Raw genomic sequence first — 21,370 nt, 5'->3', positions numbered from 1 at the left:
TGCCAGATGAATGCGACGACGGCAAGGTGGAAGGTGGAATGGAGGACTAATTGGAAGAGAGAGAAGGAGAAGAGGCAGGTCATGGATGGCTCGCCCCAGATTTTTTTGCAGTCTCCTTTTTGCCTCCTGTGCACTGTGAGTTCTGAATCTGTACTCCCCTCCTCTTGTTCTCTTGTGGGCACCCACGTAACGTCCATCGACATGTCATCATAGTCACCTTCTCCAACACTGGCATTAGAGATCTCGGAGTAGTTAGCAACAGCAGGGACCACCCTCCTTGGGCTGTTCTGGGTACTGTCGTCAGACCGCTGGGTGGCGGCTGTTGCTACCTCCCCTTCCTGATTCGATGCATAGAATGGCTGTACATCGGTAAGGTCTGGAAATTGATGGGAAAATAATGGTGTTCTCTTTGGGGGTAACCACAGCAGAGAGGGTGCTGATACAGAGGATGAGGATGGTGCAGAAGTGGAAGGCTGAGTGAGCCATTCAACCAACTCTTGCGCGTCTTTTGACGCAATCGCACGCAGCTTCTCCAACTTTACACTTAGGCTCTGGCCTGGTGCACCTGCCCGACCCCTACCACCCCTACAGAATGGCCTGCCTCTTCCTCTGCCTGTCATTTTCAAAATGACCCTGTGACAAAGTCCCTATAGAAGAGCAGTATTTGTGAAAGCAGGTATATAGAACCCCTTAATGAGTATTTGCTGGAAGCAGGTATATCAAACCCCTTAATTAGTTTATTTTGGGGCAACAACAGGTATATCACACCAGTTGCAATTATTTGTCCCAATAGCGTTTGTCCCTCTGTACAGCTGTGGTATCTTAGCAGAGCCGCACACAAATGCTGCACAATACAAATGCACTATTTAGAAAGTATATTATAGGTATATCACACCCCTGCCTCAATAATATTTTTGGGGGGCAACTGTTATTTAACACCAATTGCAATTAGTTGTTCCAATAGCAATTTTCCCTCTGTATAGCTGCAGTATTTTAGCAGAACCGCACACAAATGCTGCATAATAAAAATGCACTATATTATACTTTCTATGTTAGAAAGTATATTATAAGTATATCACACCCCTTAGTATGTCACTATGTATCGATAGCATACCTATGCCTATTAGCTAGCATTTGCTGTCTCTTACAGTCTGTCCCTGCTCCACACAGCAACCTATCACTACACTGGCAAAAGACTGAATTTAAAATGGCGGACAGATCGGGTTTATTTATAGGGTAGGGGGGTGTCCATGTGCTGAAATTTCTGTCCTGTCCTGATGTGTCATGGGTCAAAGTTCGACACAATGCAAAATAATATGGCACCGGTGGACATTGCCATATGTTCGCCTGTTCGGCAAAACGACCGCCAGGCGAACCGCAAGGCCATCTCTACACTGGAGCATGAAGGCCCCCATTTGCACTAAATTGGAAGCAGTTGAGCGCCCTCGCTCCTGCTCATCGCCCAGGATAATTTTGTCCTCTGTCTCCTCACCCGAGCCACAGACAACACCAGGGATCCCCGAGAAGTTTAAAGTCCCACTCAAAGCCTGCTCTTCTTGCTCCTCCTCCCCTCCCAGCCGTCAGAAGGTTCAGAAAGTTATGGCTCAAGGAAGATAGGGAAAAATAATGAAAACACAAAAATGAAAAAACTTTATTGCGTTTCGCTAAAGATTCCGTTATGACAGTTATAACCGAATATAACAGATTTTTAGGGCAGAAAGCAAAACGCAATCCTTCAAGTGGCATTCCGTTTTGCTCCATTCGAATACATGTTGTGGGGACTCCTGCTGCTGCTTATTAGCCTCGCATTTCTGCAGGTTTGTCTCTCGCTGCTGCAGATTAGCTTCCATAACAGCTTTCACAACAGCCTCTATTTTGTTGTGGGCACTGGTTTGTGGTGGTCTCGAATATGCTTCTCTTGTGGTGGCACCCTCCTCCCCCTCCTATGGTCGGCTGGTACCCCCCTAGCTGGTATGCCATTTGGGTCTTGCTCCACTCTTTTCTCCATACTCAAAAATGTCTGACCTTAAATTGGTATCCTATAATGTTAAGGGCTTAAGATCCCCCGCTAAGAGAAGCCAAATCTTCTCCATGTTGCATAAAGAGAAATGCTCCGTGGTCTTCCTTCAGGAAACTCACTTTAAGCACGATAGATACCCTGATCTCTCTTTTTCCAAATTTCCCTGCTGGTACCATTGTGGAGCTGGGGGTGCCGCCTCAAGAGGAGTCAGTATAGGTTTCCGTAGAGGGCTCCCTTTCCAGTATATGTCCCATATGCAGGACCCAGATGGTCGATATCTTATCCTCAAGGGCAAAATAGGGCAAGCCTTATACACATTTGTTAATATATATGCCCCCAATTCAGACCAGATCAGTTGGCTCTCTAGTATCTTGTCCCTTGCAGATTAACAAAGAGAGGGATAAAGAAGAAAAAAAATCACCAAATGGCGCCAACTGCTGATAACATGTAGTGAATGTTATGGTATAGAGTGTCTCAGAATACGGCAGAAGAAACACTGTTAGATAAATAATTAATTAAAAGCCCCTATGGGGTCACGAGGAGTAACTAATATAAAAGAATGTAGAGTAAAAGGTAAACAACACCGAAACTCACTTCACCAGGGAGGGGTGTAGAGGGATAAAGCTCAAGACACCCAATACAGCCGCCTCCCTCGCCTGGTTCGTATGTAGAGTGGTAGAAAAATACGGCAGTCCACACCAAGGGTCCACACCAAGGGTCCACACCAATAGGTTTATAAACCTATTACTGACTCTGCTCCTGAGGAAGGGGTTTATGTGTCCCCGAAACGCGTTGAGCCTACCTGATTTATTCTTCAATTAAAGGGATTATACCTGAAGACCCTTGGTGTGGACTGCCGTATTTTTCTACCACTCTACATACGAACCAGGCGAGGGAGGCGGCTGTATTGGGTGTCTTGAGCTTTATCCCTCTACACCCCTCCCTGGTGAAGTGAGTTTCGGTGTTGTTTACCTTTTACTCTACATTCTTTTATATTAGTTACTCCTCGTGACCCCATAGGGGCTTTTAATTAATTATTTATCTAACAGTGTTTCTTCTGCCGTATTCTGAGACACTCTATACCATAACATTCACTACATGTTATCAGCAGTTGGCGCCATTTGGTGATTTTTTTTCTTCTTTATCCCTCTCCAGTTTCACTATACTGCTTTTCTGCAGATAGTTAATCATCTAGGCTGCCCTGCTTTTTGGACTCTGATCTCTGATCCAACAGTATATATACCTTACTATTTAACAATTTTCTGTTCCCCACTCCACTGTGTCCTTTACCTCTGGCGCCCTGTCTGTTCATCCCATACCTCCTATTTTTGGAGTACAGGATTAACCCTCTTCTTTTTTCCCCCTCCTACCTCGTTAGATTAACAAAGAGAGGGATTCATGATCATTGCAGGAGATTTTAACCTGGCCTTTAACCCCCTTATTGACACTTCGTCAAAGAAGTCATCAACTTCTACAAAAGCCCTCAGACTACTGCATACTAAATTATTCAACATGGGTATGGTTGATGTATGGCGATGTCATAACCCTGACTCAGTGGATTTCTCCTTTTACTCCTCAGCCAACTCCTCGTACAGCAGGATTGATTATATTTTAGCCCCAAAAGAGAAACTTCAACTCTGCTCCTCGGCCCGAATTGGGGATATTACACTGTCTGATCACTCCCCTATCTATTGTTTTATACATCCTGAAGTTAAAAGCAGTAGGTACACAAGCTGGAGATTTAATGAGTCGCTGTTGGGAAACTCCAAGCATAAGTCACAAATATCATCCTTTCTTGAGGAATATTTCAGACTGAACAATACCCCTGATATATCCCCCCAGATCCTCTGGGATGCCCACAAGCCCTACATTAGAGGCAGGCTGATCAGCCTCTGTTCTTTTTTAAAGAGAGAGTCTGAGAAGCAGCTTAATGCATTACTGGCCAAAACCCATATATTGGAAAAAGCGCATAAGCGGTCCTTGCTCGACCACCAGCTAACGGAACTCTCTTCTCTTAGGACGCAATTAAAGAATCTGCTAAACGAGCGCTCAGCCAAGTTTTACTTGTCGGCCCAGCAAAAAACTTTCGCTCATGGAAATAAAGCATCGAAATTCATGATGCGTAGAATAAAACAGAGAAGAGATTCCCGTTATGTGCAAAGCATTAAATCTCCTCAAGGTACTCAGCTTTTCAAAGCTGAAGATATTGCGGATCAGTTTAAACTGTTCTACGAATCATTATATAACCTCCCTCCTTCTGCTCTTCCGAACTCCTCTCTAGATAGAGAATATCAAGTCCTTTCTGGACACCCTCAATCTCCCGTCACTAACCATTACACAGAAAGAATCCCTCTCCAAACCATTTACCCCTCTTGAACTAACATCGGCCATCAAGTCTACCCCTAAAGGGAAAAGCCCCGGTCCCGACGGTCTCCCTATATCATACTATTCGCCCTTTGGGGAATTATTACTCCCTTTTATGCTTCCCATCTGCAATCGTACACTAATGGGTCATCCTCTTTCTTCAGACATGACAAAAGCCACAATCACAATAATCCCTAAAGAGGGCAAAGACCTCACATCATGCTCCAACTACCGTCCCATATCCTTACTCAATGTAGACCTCAAACTCATCGCAAAAATGCTTGCCACAAGACTGCAAAATTTACTCCCCCAACTGATCCACCCTGATCAAGTAGGTTTTGTCAGAGGCCGTGAAGGGAAGGATAATACTACTAAAATCCTCAATGCTCTGTTCTATGCCTCCCATAAAGCCATCCCTCTGGTCATGATTGGCACGGATGCCGAAAAGGCATTTGATAGAATAGACTGGACATACATCAAGATGACCCTCTCAAAATTCCATCTGCCTATACAATACATAAATGCTGTGTTTTCTATGTATGTGCATTCTTCGGCATCCGTGTCAGTCAATGGGCTTATGTCTTCCCAGTTTCCAATAAGAAATGGCACGAGGCAAGGCTGCCCACTTTCCCCCCTTAAATTCGTCCTAGTAATGGAATCCCTCCTACAAGTTCTCCGGCAAGACAAGGAAATCAAGGGTTTGTCGGTCGGGCGCCATGAGTTTAAATTAGCAGCCTTTGCAGACGACCTACTGATCCTAACCACCAACCCCCATACTTCCATGTCCAGAATTTTGTCAAAACTCTCCTTATTCGGCTCACTATCCAACTTCAAGGTTAACCCTTCGAAGTCTCAAATTCTCCATATGGGTTTATCTCCCCTAACTCTTGCATCCCTCCGGATAAACTCCCCATTTAATTGGCAAACCCAGCTATTAACATACCTGGGAGTCAGGATCTCCCCTCACCTGTCGGAACTATTCAGCTTGAATTTTAAACCTCTTCTAGCATCTATACAAACCCAAATAGACTCACTAGATTTTCCATACCTTTCTTGGTTTGGAAGGAAAAACATTTTAATGTCCTTAATCATCCCCAGACTCACCTACTTAATGCAGGTACTCCCTATAGAAATCCCCAAATCTTTCTTTGCTTCTCTAAATAAGCTTATAAGAAAATTTATTTGGAGTGGTAAACACCCACGCATTTCATTCCTTACATTAACTAAGCCCAAAGCTAGGGGCGGTATTGGACTTCCCGACCGAGAGACATACATGAAAGCTATACAGCTTTCTCGGGTTGTCGACTGGATTAGACATCCCCCTCATAAATCCTGGCTCATAATAGAAAATGCCTTCCTATCCTCCCCCATTAGGGCTCTTGTACTAGCCGACAAACTACCCCCCTCTCTTGGCTCTATTTCGAATCCTCTTATCCAAAATACATTAAAAGTTTGGAGAGGTTTCTCACTTCCGTCTAAGGTTTTAAATTTGCCCTCTCCCCTCCTCCAGATAAGAGATCTTGTTAATTTAGCTCCTAAGGACTTGAGAGATAGCAGCCCTCTGGCTTTGCGTTCCCTCGATGTTCCTATATCTCGGCTCCTGGACCCAAATGGGTGTGTACTCTCAGACTTAGAAATTGGTAAAGTCTTAGGCACACAGATCCACAACCCTGTCCTTATGAGCTTCATTAAAACCGAATCTCTCCTCCTCACAAAAAAGACCTCCTTTTCCGACACTATCTGTTGGTTCGAAGAATTGATCAGTAATAAGAAATACCCTCCTAAAATCGTTTCCACAATTTATAAGAACCTGATGTCCCCCCCCCCCCCCCCCCCCTGCTCTCAAACCTGCGATAATTGGTTTGTGGGAAAAAGACCTCCAAAGAACCCTGACACCTCCTGAAATAGCCAAAGCTCTAAATGCCCCACATAAGATCTCCAGGCGTGTGCGTATCCAGGAAAACAGTTATAAGGTCCTTATGAGGTGGTACAGGACTCCAGATAAGACTTGCCTATACAACCCTACTGCCTCAGATAGGTGCTGGCGATGCTGCAAAACCAAAGGTTCATTTCTGCACATCTGGTGGTCTTGCGAGCTGATCAACCCGTGGTGGCTTACCATGATCGGATTGTGCAACCAGATCTGTCAGACTTCCTTCCCCTGCTCACCGGATATGGCCCTATTATCTCTAGGACTAGGGGGGGTCAACTCATGTAAGTTCACTCTCTTTTCGCTTTTGATAGCTGCGGCCAGATTACTTTTACCAACTTACTGGCTGTCCTCTGATGTTCCTAGTGTGGAACAATGGTCTAATAGAGTTGACCAGATCTACAGAATGGAGGAGATCTCCCATTGGGAATCCCGCACCAGACACACCTTTCTCCAGATCTGGTCCCCTTGGAAAGCCTATAGGAACTTCCCTTAACTCTCCTCCTCTGCCCCCTAGTTCCTGGACCAATGTCTACAATGTCTCAGTACCTTATCTCCATACTAATGGCTCTCATACCTACACCGTGTCAATATTACCGTCAATATTATTGTCAATATTACTGTCAATACTATTACCTCACCATCCTGTCACAAAGTTTTATTAACTTACTGTTATTGTTCACCTTTATTTGACATCTGCTCCTATGCGGCCTCCTAGGCCTTTCTCCGTGTACTTTTTGCCTTTTAAACGTCAATACCACATGTGTACAACTTTCTATATTGTATACTAGTCAATGCTCTCTGTTATTATTATAACTATGAAAATATAAAAACAATAAAAATTGTCAATTAAAAAAAAAAAAAAAAACAGGAGGTGGTGGAGGGGCGTGGTCTGGCTGCCGAGGTGCGCGGATGTAGTATGCTTCAGCTCCGGTGATAGCACTACAAACTAGCGACTATTACAGCGACTAAGCCCACGGTGAACTACCCTAAAGTGGAGGAACCGGTCCAGGAACATTACCAGAGCATGACGGGCCGAAAAAAGAAAGCAATGAAGTACCCGCAATTGACGAAGTTCTACTTCACCAGAGAAGTGGGAAGATCTCAAGATGGCGCCGGGGACAGGACGGCCCTGCTACGCGAGCATGCGGAAGGCCTACAACCACCTACTTGCCCAGACTCTAGAAAGGGGTCGAGACAGGCGCCTGAGGAGGACAACCTGGAAGCTGGCCAGGAGGAAGTGAGCGGCGCGGCAGCTACCTTTCAAGATGCAGGGAGAGGCATGGCAGCGGGATCAGCGGCTTCGCCACACATCTCGGAGGACACCCGAGAGTCCGAGCCAGAGACAGATGCAGGTACCCTGGGAGCACAAGGGGGCCCACAGGACACGGGTGAGGCAGAAATACTGGCGTTACCAGTTAACGACTTGGCCCTGACTGATACTATAATGAGAGACATGCTTCTAATCCAGAGGCGCTCCTTCTTACATGACATGCGCTCCTTAGTGGCCCCATTGCGGAAAGAGGTGGAGGACATTGGGAACAGAACAGACCACCTAGAGCGCAAGTTTGGAGAATTTGCAAGCTCTCACAATGACCTCATAGACGCCCATTATGCCTTAGAAGCAGAGGTGGAGGCAATCAAAAGTAAAATGGCGGATTTAGAAGAACGCAGCAGGCGCAATAACATAAAGCTGCGGGGCATCCCAGAGGCTGTGGTTGCTAAAGACATCCCCTCTTATGTGAAAGCGCTGATTAAAAGTGAGCTGCCTCATTGCAGTGACAGAGACTTGGAAATCGATAGGGCTCATAGAGTCCCTCGCCCTGGGCACCTGGAGGAAAATGTCCCCAGAGATGTTCTGGCCAGGGTCCATTTCTACTCCACTAGGAGCAATTGATGTCCTTTGCCAGACAGAATGGTGGTCTAACTGCTCCGTACCACAAGGTATCGCTATATGCGGATCTATCAGCTGCTACTCTTAGGCTCCGGAGGGCCCTATTACCTATCACATCAGCCTTGCAAGCAGCAAAGATACGGTATAGATGGGGGTTCCCGGTTCGCTTTTTGATACACCACCTGGGCGACCTACATGTTATCAAATCCGTTGAAGAGGGCAAAAAGATGCTGCAAAGCTGGGACATCCCAATTGATTTGCCAAAGGAACATCGCCGTGCCCCTCCTGATAAGATTCCCAGGGACTGGGACGTAGCTCGCTTAATTGAAGAAGATGGTTCACCGGGGGATACACAAGGCAGTTATTGCCTATGAGATAGGTTTGAGTGTCTATCGTTATGAGTACCAAACCTAGGCTTCAGACGGGACTTTAATTCCCCAAGTTATTTGGTGTTGGAGAGCCGGCTGGTTCTTGCGAACACACCTCTGTTTATTCATGCTGTTGATTCTATGTTCTTATGTTTTACCACTGGTATTTGCTGTACAAGTCATGACTGGTGCCACAACTATGCCTGTACATTATTCCACCACCTTCATATTATGGCTGCGGACGTGCTGGCTGGGAGGCGTCCTGCACCTTCTTTACTGGTTAATGTGCGACCTTTATGCTTTCCGCTTTAAGTTGATATATTATGGTAATTGTGTTTGCTAGCCTTAATGTGAACGGGTTGAACAGTCCCATGCGCAGATCCCACTTATGGAAAGAGGCCAAACTTCTTAAATGTGATGTCCTGGGAGCACAGGAGACTCATATAATGACCAAAGATGCCCACAGGGTACAACACACACAGTTCCCCCATGTATTCCAAGCCCACTTTGATTCTAAATCTAGAGGAGTGTTGATAGCTATTAAAAACACGCTGGCGTTCACATTATTTGAAAGCATTAGCGACCCCATGGGTAGATAAGTGATAGAGGTTTGCACTTTGAATAATGTGACCGCCACCCTGGTTTCTATATATGCGCCCAACAAGGGACAAAAAAGTTTTTTCCGAAGGGTAATGAAAATGGTTAATAGGAAAAGGAAGGGCCAACTTATCATGTTTGGCGACTTCAACATTACCACAGACCCCGAGATAGACACCTCATCGTATGGGGGGAGGCATACCCCTACTCTAGCGGAGGACGTGTGGAAAGCAGAGGTATATGATGTATGGAGGATCCAGCATCCATCAATCAAAGACTTTACTTTCCACTCAGGGGTTCACAATGTTTATTCTCGTATTGATATGTTTTTGACAGACAGGGTAGCGTTGTCCAAAGTGTGGGATACGGAGATCAAGCAGATTAAGTGGTCTGACCATGCTGCTATTACAATGACGTTAACAGAGGACAATAACTGTTCACCAAAGTATCTATGGAGGAGCAATCCGATACTGCTATCTTGTCCACAGCATGGTCAGCGCATTGAATCAGATTTGAGAGAATTCTTCCACCTTAATAAAACAGACTCTACTGACCCCGTAGTTCTATGGAACGCCCATAAGGCTTACATAAGAGGGTCATTTATACAACAAGGGGCGGTGAGAAAGAGGAAACTGGAGGAGGCCACATCACAAATGCTGGCTAAACTGAAACAGCTGGAGGATAGAAACAAACTATGTCCCTCACCCTCAACGGCAGAGGCTCTAAAACAATTGAGACATGACCTGAGAAATCACATGTTAGAGTCATATGAGAAAGGGCTCCGTAGATGTAAAGCCCGCTATTACTCCCAAGGGAATAAAGCAGGTAAACTCCTGGCAGCCAGTCTGAAAGCAAAACGGGTAAAGAGCAGATTTCCATATCTTCTGCATCCCAAGTCACACACCAAGCTATACTCACCGTCGGCCATAGCAGAGGGTTTCCAATCGTACTACCATGACCTGTACAACCTTAAAGAAACCATTCCAACCCCCCAAAACCTGCCTGAGATGACAGATGAATACCTCAGATCCTTAAATTTGCCAACTCTAACGGTTTCACAACTCCAGGCCCTAAATGCCCAGATAACGACCGAGGAAATAGAAAAAGTGATTTCCTCCTTGCCCAGGGAGAAGGCACCAGGCCCAGATGGGTTCGCTAGTCATTATTATAAATGGTTTTCACATATCCTGAGCCCCTTTCTGCGGGATTTTTGCCAGAACGCATTAGCATCTGGAGCCTTTCCTAAAGAAAACCTACAGGCTACGATCATTACCCTGCCAAAGCCAGGCAAACCTTCTGACAGGCCCCAAAATTTCAGACCCATATCTCTGCTGAATCAAGACGTGAAAATTTACGCTAAACTTTTGGCACTCAGGCTAGCCAAGATTCTTCCAACCATAATTAATGCGGACCAAACTGGTTTTGTTCCATCCCGCCAGCCCTACTTTAATACTAGAAGAATGCTGGGTATATTCCATCAGATCACACAGAAAAAAAGTCCCCTTCTGGTTCTGGCCTTGGACGCGTTCGACAGGATCAGATGGTCGTTCGCCTTTTCGGTGCTTTCTAATATGGGTTTTAGTGGTCCTATCATGCGTGCAATAGAGGCTCTATATAGCAACCCTACGGCCAACATATATGTTAATGGGGCTCTGTCAGAAGCGTTTGAACTGACGAACGGTACAAGGCAAGGTTGCCCTTTGTCCCCTTTAATTTTTATAATTGCTATGGAACCTTTGGCCCAAGCAATCAGATTGGATCACAGGGTCTCTGGGGTAGAGATTGGGAGTCAGGTACACAAAATTTCACTATATGCAGATGATGTTCTTTTGTCACTTACGAGACCAGAGGTATCACTGCAAGCGGTTATGGACCAGATAAAAACCTATGGCGATCTCTCATACTACCATCTTAATTCCACCAAGACGCAAGCACTTCCGGTCAATATCCCAGAGACCTTGACTAGATCATTTCGTGAGAAATGGAATTTTGACTGGTGCATAGAGAGTATAAAATACTTGGGCACCAATATGACCTCATCTTATTGTAAAATAAGGTGATATCAAGTTGTGGGGGTTGGTGCGCATGGTAATTCTGCATGCTGGGCCCTGATACAGTCACATTTATCTGCGCTGTGACTGTTCACCGTTTATTTCTATCTACTAGTACCTGAAAGTAATGTGATTATTTGAGGATAAGAGAAGGAGGTGGATCTTATTTTTCGTTGTTTACCACTATGTACGGCTTTAATAAGATTACAGCTTGTGATATTTTGCCGAAGGTGGGCTCCAGTTGGAGATGACGACCTTCAAATCCAGTGGGTTAATTTTGGCAAGTTTATGCCAATGTATTGAATATGTTTGACACAACCCAAATGTAAATCAGATACTACGTTTTAAGGCAACGTATCTTTCAAGGGCCCACATGAACCTGGAGCCGGCCCTGCCTGTGTGCACTGCCTACACTGCACAAACCCAATAAAACCCCTCTGTTAGGGGTTATGTCTGTCTTTTTGTGTATTTTTTTGTCTGTAAGGGGTCTTTTACTCCCCACCCTGGGAGAATAGACATAGTAAAAGTTATGTTTTAAATTGTTACTGCTCCCCTTCTCTTTATATTTCTTACTTTTCTGAGCAGCACCCAGGTGAACTGCATCTGCAGCCAAATATCCTGGGAGGACACCACATTTTTTCCTACCTCTTAATATACCCCAAATTCACAAATACGGTATATCTCCCATTCTCTTATAATGCAGTCCTGATCAAAAGTTTAAGACCACTTGAAAAAATTGCAAAAAATTATATTTAGCATGGCTGGATCTTAACAAGGTTCCAAGTAGAGCTTCAACATGCAACAAGAAGAAATGGGAGTGAGACAAAACATTTTTTGAGCATTCAATTTAATGAAAACAACGAATAAACTGAAACAGGCTGTTTTTCAGCTGATCAAAAGTTTAGGACCACATACCTTTAAAAGGCCAAATCTGTGCAAAGATGTGGATTCATTGTCATTTTCTATCAGGTAGTCACACGTTGTGATGGCAAAGGCAAAAAAAAACTCTCTCTTTTTGAACGTGGTCGGGTTGTTGAACTGCATAAGTAGGGTCTCTCACAGCGATCCAGCCATGTTAAATATGATTTTTTTGCCATTTTTCAAGTGGTCTTAAACTTTTGATCAGGACTGTCCCTATCATAGTATAGCAGTGGATTATGGTTTGTTACAAATCCATTCACTGATCCTTAATTACCACACCTCTCGTCACTAGGTTTATTGATCCTTTAATTTAAGAAAGGTAAAAAGGCAAAGGTCTTACCTGTATAAATACCCAAAAGTGTGTAAAGTAAAGATGTTGTTGGCTTCTTAGAACTGGTGCTGTTTACATTGATGACTTCATTATATGGGCAGTCATTTGCACCACAGTGTGTGTAATTCGGTAAACTTGCATTATATCCTGAAAAAAAAACATGAATATTATTTGTATTATCATACAGGTCAAATGGGTTACCAAATAAATTAATTCTTACAGTAGATTTAAGATTTACTTAATTTGGGAAGTCACAAAAATGGCTAGGTGTGATTCATGAGACTCATTGAAGTGAAATGATTAGGGACATACCTAGTAATTGTTCTAGCTAGCTGATAAATAGTAAACACATAAAAAATATAAAAAAAAGTAGACAGTAGGGGTCCCCTTACCTGAATCTTACAAAGGACATATGTATGAGGCCAGATAGGTAGCCTCCAGTGACACACATATCATACAGTAGCTATATAGGACATGGAAAATCCACCCTTAAAAGCCAGCCTTATCACAATTCATGTCCACACTTAACTGATCACTTATCTCAACATGTCCTGAGATGTGTGTCACGAAATGACGTTATATCTAAATTGGATATATTGCAATACAATGTTCAGACAGGAGTAGGCGCTTTATGTTACTAGCTAAATACCTGAACTTAAGGTAAAGACCTGGTAATGGAATTACAATTGTGAAATTTGGCCAGGTTCACATCAGGCCTTTGTCTTACATTTAACATATATAAAAAATATATTGTATTTATTAAACAAATCCCTCTGACAAATGCTCATTTTTTTTCTACTGTGCAAAGATTACCATATATTTTGACCTGTTCCATTGTTCACTACAATTCTACATGCCTTATACTATGATTTAGATACTGTCACGGCTGAGGATTGGGAAAACCCTCAGCCGTGCGATGTCCAAAAGATGTTAACCGCTGCTCGGCGAGGACGAGAGAATTAGGGAGCAGGTCACCTCCTAGAACATCCCTAATCCGTCCCTAACTCCTAGCTGCATGGTCCGACCTTGAAGGTAGGGGGGCCCATGCTCAGGAACCTCGGATCCCTACTCACCCTCTGACCGGTCCCTGAACTAGGAGTGAGGGTAAGACGACCTGTTCCTTCTGGATGCGGAGGAACAGAAGTCTCACTGGCCAAGCTGCAAGGAATGGGGAACAAATGCAACATACAGATATGACAGGTGAACTAAAGTAGTTCCAAACATACCTGTCACAGCCACGCTTACTGGAACCCGTGCATGACAACTAATGTCCACAAAACACTCAGGGACACAGCACACATATCACACAGGTAACCAGGACATCCATAGTTGCAATAAATAGACATGACAAAGGAAAACATCAGGTGAACATCAAGATAAAACCTATGACCACAAGGGTGGCCCCAACTGGCAGGTGGAATACACAGGAGGCTGCTCCAGCTAACCATGGCTGAAGTACCCCTCAGACATGTGCTATGCACAGAGGCTTTATAGGCCCAAGTAGCCACACCCAACAAACACACCCAGTGTTCACACACACAGAAGGGAATTAACCCTTCAAACACAAGGCAAGGGAAGACGGCCACTTAAAGGGGAATACACACATAAACCACACACTTCACCTGTTGCCGCGGGCAACGGCATGTGTGGCAATCATGTCCTGGGGATCAGCCATAGGGCTGGGACACTGCCACCACACGCACTCAACACCACACGTTGCCACAGACAACCAAATGAAGGAAAGTGTCACACAACATACCATAGGCCGTGACAGATACACTTGGTGTCAGAATACAGTGCTAGTCTAGTAATATATTTATTATATTAAAAATAAAACACCAATCACAGTATTATGCAGAGATTATTATATACAGTGGGATGCGAAAGTTTGGGCAACCCTGTTAATCATCATGATTTTCATGTATAAATCGTTGGTTGTTACGATAAAAAAATGTCAGTTAAATAAATCATATAGGAGACACACACAGTAATATTTGAGAAGTGAAATTAAGTTTATTGGATTTACAGAAAGTGTGCTATAATTGTTTAAACACAATTAGGCAGGTGCATAAATTTGCGCACCACAAAAAAGAAATAAAATCAATATTTAGTAGATCCTCCTTTTGCAGAAATTACAGCCTCTAAACGCTTCCTGTAGGTTCCAATGAGAGTCTGGATTCTGGTTGAAGGTATTTTGGACCATTCCTCTTTACAAAACATCTTTAGTTCATTCAGGTTTGATGGCTTCCGAGCATGGACAGCTCTCTTTACGTCACACCACAGATTTTCAATTATATTCAGGTCTGGGGACTGAGATGGCCATTCCAGAATGTTGTACTTGTTCCTCTGCATAAATGCCTTAGTGGATTTTGAGCAGTGTTTAGGGTCATTGTCTAACGATCTAGCCCCGATGCAGCTTCAGCTTTGTCACTTATTCCTGGACATTGGTCTCCAGAATCTGTTGATACTGAGTGGAATCCATGCGTCCATCAACTTTGACAAGATTCCCAGTCCCTGCACTGACCACACAGCCCCACAGCATGATGGAACCACCACCATATTTTACTGTAGGTAGCAGGTGTTTTTCTTGGAATGATGTGTTCTTTTTCCTCCATGCATAACGCCCCTTGTTATGGCCAAATAACTCAATTTTAGTTTCATCAGTCCACAGCACCTTATTCCAAAATGAAGCTGGCTTGTCCAAATGTGCTTTAGCCCACCTCAAGCGGCACTTTTTGTGCTGTGGGCAGAGAAAAGGCTTCCTCTGCATCACTCTCGCATACAACATCTCCTTGTGTAAAGTGCGCCGAATGGTTGAACGATGCACAGTAACTCCATCTGCGGCAAGATGATGTTGTAGGTCTTTGGTGCTGGTCTGTGGGTTGACTCTGACTGTTCTCACCATTCGTCGCTTCTGTCTATCCGAGATTTTTCTTGGTCTGCCACTTCGAGCCTTAATTTGAACTGAGCCTGTGGTCTTCCATTTCCTCAATATGTTCCTAACTGTGGAAACAGACGGCTGAAATCTCTGAGACAGCTTTCTGTATCCTTCCCCTAAACCATGATGGTGAACAATCTTTGTCTTCAGGTCATTTGAGAGTTGTTTTGAGACCCCCATGTTGCTACTCTTCAGAGAAAATTAAAAGAGGAGGGAAACTTACAATTGACCCCTTAAATACTCTTTCTCATAATTGGATTCACCTGTGTATGTAGGTCAGGGGTCAGTAAGCTTACCAAGCCAATTTGAGTTCCAATAATTAGTTCTAAAGGTTTTGGAATCAATAAAATGATGATGCACCTGTCTAATTGTGTTTAAACAATTATAGCACACTTTCTGCAAATCCAATAAACTTCATTTCACTTCTCAAATATCACTGTGTGTGTCTCATATATGATATATTTAACTGACATTTTTTATCGTAACAACCAACGATTTATACAGAAAAATCATGACGATTAACAAGGTTGCCCAAACTTTCACATCCCACTCTATCTCTATAAGTGCACAGGGAATGACTTTTGATACCCTAAGAATGGGACAGTAAGTAAAGCTGTATATATGTATATAAAAGAAAAAAGGCAGCACTCCAGATTGGTGAAGAAAAGTGGATGGTTTATTCACCCATCTAGCAGCAACTTTTCAGCTCTCTCATTGGAACCTTGTCTGTACAGCTAGACAAAGGCTCAAATGAGAGAGCTGAAATGTTGCTGCTAGATGGGTGAATAAACCATTCACTTTTCTTCACTAATCTGAAGTGCTGCCTTTTTTATTTTGTATGCATTCGGGACCTTGGTCACAGGCCCCCATAAGGAATTGCACCCGTGTTTGATGTGTGCTGTTTTTTTCTTTTTCTGCATATATGTATAGATACAGTGAACACAAAATTTATGAAGAAAAGAGATCTCAACAAGTAAATACAAAGAGTGATCTCCTTATAACATATAGCGAATGGCCAAGTGTACCAAAGATAGCATATGCAGGCATCAACCACTTATGCAAGAAAAGACCTCACACCATAAAGTAGCATACCCATAAAACAGTAATGTCTACCTCAGGAGAGCCTCTGGGTATGTTACTTCATGGTGTGAGGTCTTTTCTTGCATAAGTGGTTGATGTCTGCATATGCTATCTATGGTACACTTGGCCATTCGCTATATATATCGGCACCAAGGCCAGCGAGGGGAAGCTGAGTAGTATCCACATTTTCCTCATGACTTCCCTTTGTAAGGCTGCACGGTGACACCAGGAACTTCTGCTGCTCTCCCACTTGTTGATGAAGGAATCACCTGCACATACTGTACCTCAGTGTCCGGCTCCAGAATTCCCTCTGCTGCTTTGGCTGCATGCAGAGCAGTAGTTATGATAGCGATATTATGTCGAAGCCGCCCCCCCTCCACCCTGGTGTAACAATCTGAATATACAGATGCGACATAATATCGCAATCATACTACTGCTCTGCACACAGCCAAATCGTCAGAGTGAGACGTGGAGCCGGACACTGCGGTGCAGTATGTGCCAGTAGTATATAAGTCTTTGTCAGATGTTAAGAATCACTATTAGAATCGCTATAAGAATCACTATAGCACTCAGTATAGTAACGGGATGAAGTGGCTCCATCACCAATACTGACTGCAGTTCCATGCTGTCATGGTCTTACCTTCTTGCTGTTCTCCTTCGTTTGACATGTGCTGGCGGCCATCTTGGTTTCTGGGTTTCTTGTAGCCTCCCACCCTGCGGCTTCTCCTTCCCACTGGGAGGAGCTGGATACCTAGCTCATATATATAGGAGGTCTGTGGCTTCAGTTCCTTGCTTGGTCCTCCTGTGTTCACATGCTTCCAAGACTGCTGCTGCTTCTGGTTCCTGATCCTGGCTTCGTCTGACTACCCTGCTGGTTCCTGATCCAGGCTTCGTCTGACTACCCTGCTGGTTCCTGATCCAGGCTTCGTCTGACTACCCTTCTGGTTCCTGACCTCTGGCTTCGCAAGACCCTGCTTCGGTTTAGCTATCCGTTTGGACTTTTGCCCTACAGCTTGGTTTTCAATAAAGCCTTCTTATTTCCACTTATCTCTTGTTGTACGTCTGGTTCATGGTTCCATGACATTAGGACCAAGCCATGAATTCTGACGGTACAGGGCCATCCTCGCTACCTACGCTGGTTGCCAGACTTGATCAGCAGGATCACCTGTTGGGTCGGTTCGCTGTGGCGTTGCAAACCCTGCTTGAACGCACGGCTCATTTAGCTTCCGTTGCCGATGGGTCGGTTGTCGCTCCTGGGCCCGCTCCTACTGCCGCTCCGGTTGTTGCGCCAGAGTCTACCCCGACACCTGTTGCTGCGCCTGCGGTGTTTCAGGGTATGACCGGTTCTGCCCCCCTTCCACAGCGCTTTGGGGGAGAGCCAACTCAGTGCCGAGGTTTCCTTAACCAGGTGGGCATTTATTTTGAGTTGCTGCCACATGCCTTTCCTACTGAGAGATCAAAGGTGGGCTTCTTGATCTCGCTGCTCTCGGACAAGGCCTTGGCCTGGGCCAGCTCTTTATGGGAGAACAACAATCCGGTGGTTGCCGAGTTTTCCGGTTTTGTTGCTTCTCTTCGGAAGGTATTCGATGTGCCGGCTCGTGCCGCCTCTGCTGCGAAGCTCCTTATGTCCATCAGACAGGGTTCACGATCCGTAGCTGAATACGCCATTGAGTTTCGTACCCCGGCAGCAGAGGTGGGCTGGAATAATGAGGCTCTGGTCGCTGCTTTCTCTCATGGTCTCTCGGATGCCTTGAAGGATGAGGTTGCAGCTAAGGACCTACCAGTGGAGCTCGAGTCTCTTATTTCTTTCCTGATTTTGATTGACACCAGACTCAGGGAGAGACCTTCCTTTAAGGAGAGCCTGCGGAGGTCTTCTAACAGATTGGCGCCTATGTTTGCTGTCCCACCCGTGCCTCCCTCTCCTCCCACGCCTCCTGGGGATGACTTGTCTGGGGGTGAACCCATGCAGCTGGGGTTTGCTCGCCTGTCCGAGGGGGAGAGGGTACTCCGGAGACGCGAGGGCCGATGCATGTACTGTGGTCTCGGTGGGCATTTTCGGTTGGCATGCCCGAACCGTCCGGGAAACGCTCGCACCTGAGATCCTGTAGGGGGCAGATCTTGGGTGGAGTCTCCTCGTCCCCGGTTTCCCGTGTTGACAAACCACTGATTACTGTTGTCCTCTCCTGGGTCGGGGGCTCGGTGACGACCCAGGCGTTGGTGGACTCTGGTGCTGGTGGTTTGTTCATTGATAGTGTGTTCGCTGCCGCCAATTCCATTCCTCTGCAGCCTCGAGGTTCCCCACTGGCTCTTGAGGCGATAGACGGCAGACCCCTTCTGCCGCCACACGTGACTCAGGAGACCCTTCCAGTGGGGATGGCCATTGGTGCCGTTCACAGAGAGTCGGTCTGTCTCCAGGTTATTTCGTCTCCACACTACTCGGTGGTCTTGGGGTACCCCTGGCTCCAGAAGCATAATCCGACTTTCGATTGGAGATCGGCCGAGATCCTCTCGTGGTCACCGCAGTGTGGGGCTAGTTGCATCCATGGGCCTGTCAAGTTGCTGTGTACTTCCTCGGACTCTCTGTTGCCTCCTGAATACGAGGAGTACCGGGATGTATTCGATAAGGTGCGTGCGGTTGCCCTACCTCCGCACCGCCCATACGATTGTGCCATAGAGTTACAATCTGGTGCCGTTCCTCCTCGTGGCAAAGTCTATCCACTGTCGGTAGAGGAGAATGAGGCCATGGAGGAGTACGTGAGGGAGGCGCTTTCACGCGGACACATTCGCAAATCCTCGTCCCCGGCAGGGGCTGGATTTTTCTTTGTGAAAAAGAAGGGCGGTGAGTTGAGGCCTTGCATCGATTACAGGGGTCTCAATCGCATCACGATCAAGAACGCTTACCCGATACCCTTGATTTCCGAGCTGTTCGATCGCCTCAAAGGGGCCACGGTCTTTACCAAACTCGACCTGAGGGCGGCATATAACCTGGTAAGGATCAAGGCGGGCGATGAGTGGAAGACCGCGTTTAACACCAGGACCGGTCATTATGAATCCTTGGTTATGCCCTTTGGGTTGTGCAATGCGCCCGCAGTCTTCCAGGAATTCATCAACGATGTTTTCCGTGACCTGTTGCAGCAGTGTGTGGTGGTCTATTTGGATGACATCTTGGTATATTCTGAATCCATGGAGGCCCACATTCTGGATGTCAGACGAGTGTTGCAACGGTTACGAGAGAACAAGCTGTTCGGTAAGCTTGAGAAATGCGAATTTCACCGATCCCAGGTAACCTTCTTAGGTTACATCATTTCCGCTGAGGGGTTCTCCATGGATCCTGAGAAGGTTTCGGCTGTCTTACAGTGGCCCCAGCCCAGTGGTCTTCGTGCCCTGCAGCGCTTTTTGGGCTTCGCCAATTATTATCGGAAGTTCATCAGGGACTTTTCCATGCTAGCCAAGCCTCTCACGGATCAGACCAGGAAGGGCAGTAATCCCCAGGTCTGGCCGCTCGAGGCCATCCGAGCTTTTGAGGCTGTAAAGTCCGCCTTTGTGTCGGCTCCGATTCTGTCGCATCCCAACCCTGGGTTGCCTTTTGTCCTCGAGGTGGACGCGTCTGAGACGGGAGTAGGCGCCCTTCTGTCTCAGCGTAGAACACCAGAGGGTCCTCTGCTTCCTTGTGGGTTTTACTCCCGGAAACTGTCTTCCGCGGAGTGCAACTATCAGATTGGTGACAGGGAGTTATTGGCCATCGTGCAGGCCCTTAAAGAATGGAGGCACTTGCTCGAGGGCTCGGTGGTTCCGGTTCTCATCCTGACGGACCACAAGAATCTGACCTACCTCTCTGAGGCCAAGAGATTGACACCACGTCAGGCCAGATGGGCTCTGTTCTTGTCACGTTTTAATTACGTGGTCTCCTACCTTCCCGGTTCCAAGAACATCAGAGCGGATGCCTTATCACGGCAGTACTCCGAGCTGTCCGGGGAGGAGTCAATTCCGACATCGGTCATACCTCCGAATCAGATCCTGGCCGCCATTCGCACCAGCCTGACCTCTCCCCTGGGTGAGCAGATTTTGGCGGCTCAATCTGAGGGCTCCCTCTGGGAGACCCAATGGCAGATGTTTTGTGCCTGAGGAGTTGCGCACTCGGTTGTTGCGAACCTACCATAACTCCAAGGCCGCGGGGCATCCTGGAAAGAATCAGCTGTCCTGGGCTGTTTCACGTCTGTTCTGGTGGCCTTCTCTACGTTCCGACATCGCCGCATATGTAGCGGCATGCTCCGTTTGTGCCCAGAGTAAGTCCCCTCGGCACCTTCCGTTGGGCCTTTTGCAACCCATAGCCACCGGGGAGCGTCCATGGTCACACCTGGGGATGGATTTCATTGTGGACCTCCCTGCATCCCGAGGCCATACGGTCATTCTCATGATTGTGGATCGGTTTTCCAAAATGTGCCACTGTGTTCCTCTCAAGAAGTTACCCTCTGCACAAGAGTTGGCCACGATTTTTGCCAGGGAGGTTTTCCAGTTGCACGGTTTGCCCAAGGAGATTGTGTCGGATCGGGGGAGTCAGTTTGTGTCCAGGTTCTGGCGCGCCTTTTGCTCGCAGTTGGGGATTCATCTCTCTTTCTCCTCGGCCTACCACCCTCAGTCCAATGGGGCCGCAGAACGATCCAATCAGGCCTTGGAGCAATTCCTTCGTTGCTATGTCTCCGATCACCAAGACAATTGGGTTGACCTCCTGCCTTGGGCTGAGTTTGCCAGGAACACGGCGGTGAACTCTTCCTCTGGGACGTCTCCCTTCATGGCCAATTATGGGTTCCAACCTGCCGTGTTACCGGAGGTATTCTCTCCCCAGGATATTCCGGCTGTGGAGGATCACCTTTCC

General features: G+C 46.1%; 1 protein-coding gene across 1 annotated transcript in view; it reads right to left on the bottom strand.

Annotated features, from left to right (window-relative positions):
- Window positions 1–21,370, bottom strand: part of LOC122936338 (protein unc-93 homolog A-like) — a 411,461-nt gene that overhangs the window by 191,629 nt on the left and 198,462 nt on the right. The window contains exon 4 of the mRNA XM_044292489.1: window positions 12,486–12,623. Within this exon, the coding sequence (XP_044148424.1) occupies window positions 12,486–12,623 (138 nt within the window). The remainder of the gene's footprint in view (window positions 1–12,485; window positions 12,624–21,370) is intronic.

Source organism: Bufo gargarizans, chromosome 4, assembly GCF_014858855.1.
Source record: "Bufo gargarizans isolate SCDJY-AF-19 chromosome 4, ASM1485885v1, whole genome shotgun sequence".
Classification (NCBI taxonomy): Eukaryota; Metazoa; Chordata; class Amphibia; order Anura; family Bufonidae; genus Bufo; species Bufo gargarizans.
This window is presented reverse-complemented; position numbering and strand designations above follow the sequence as displayed.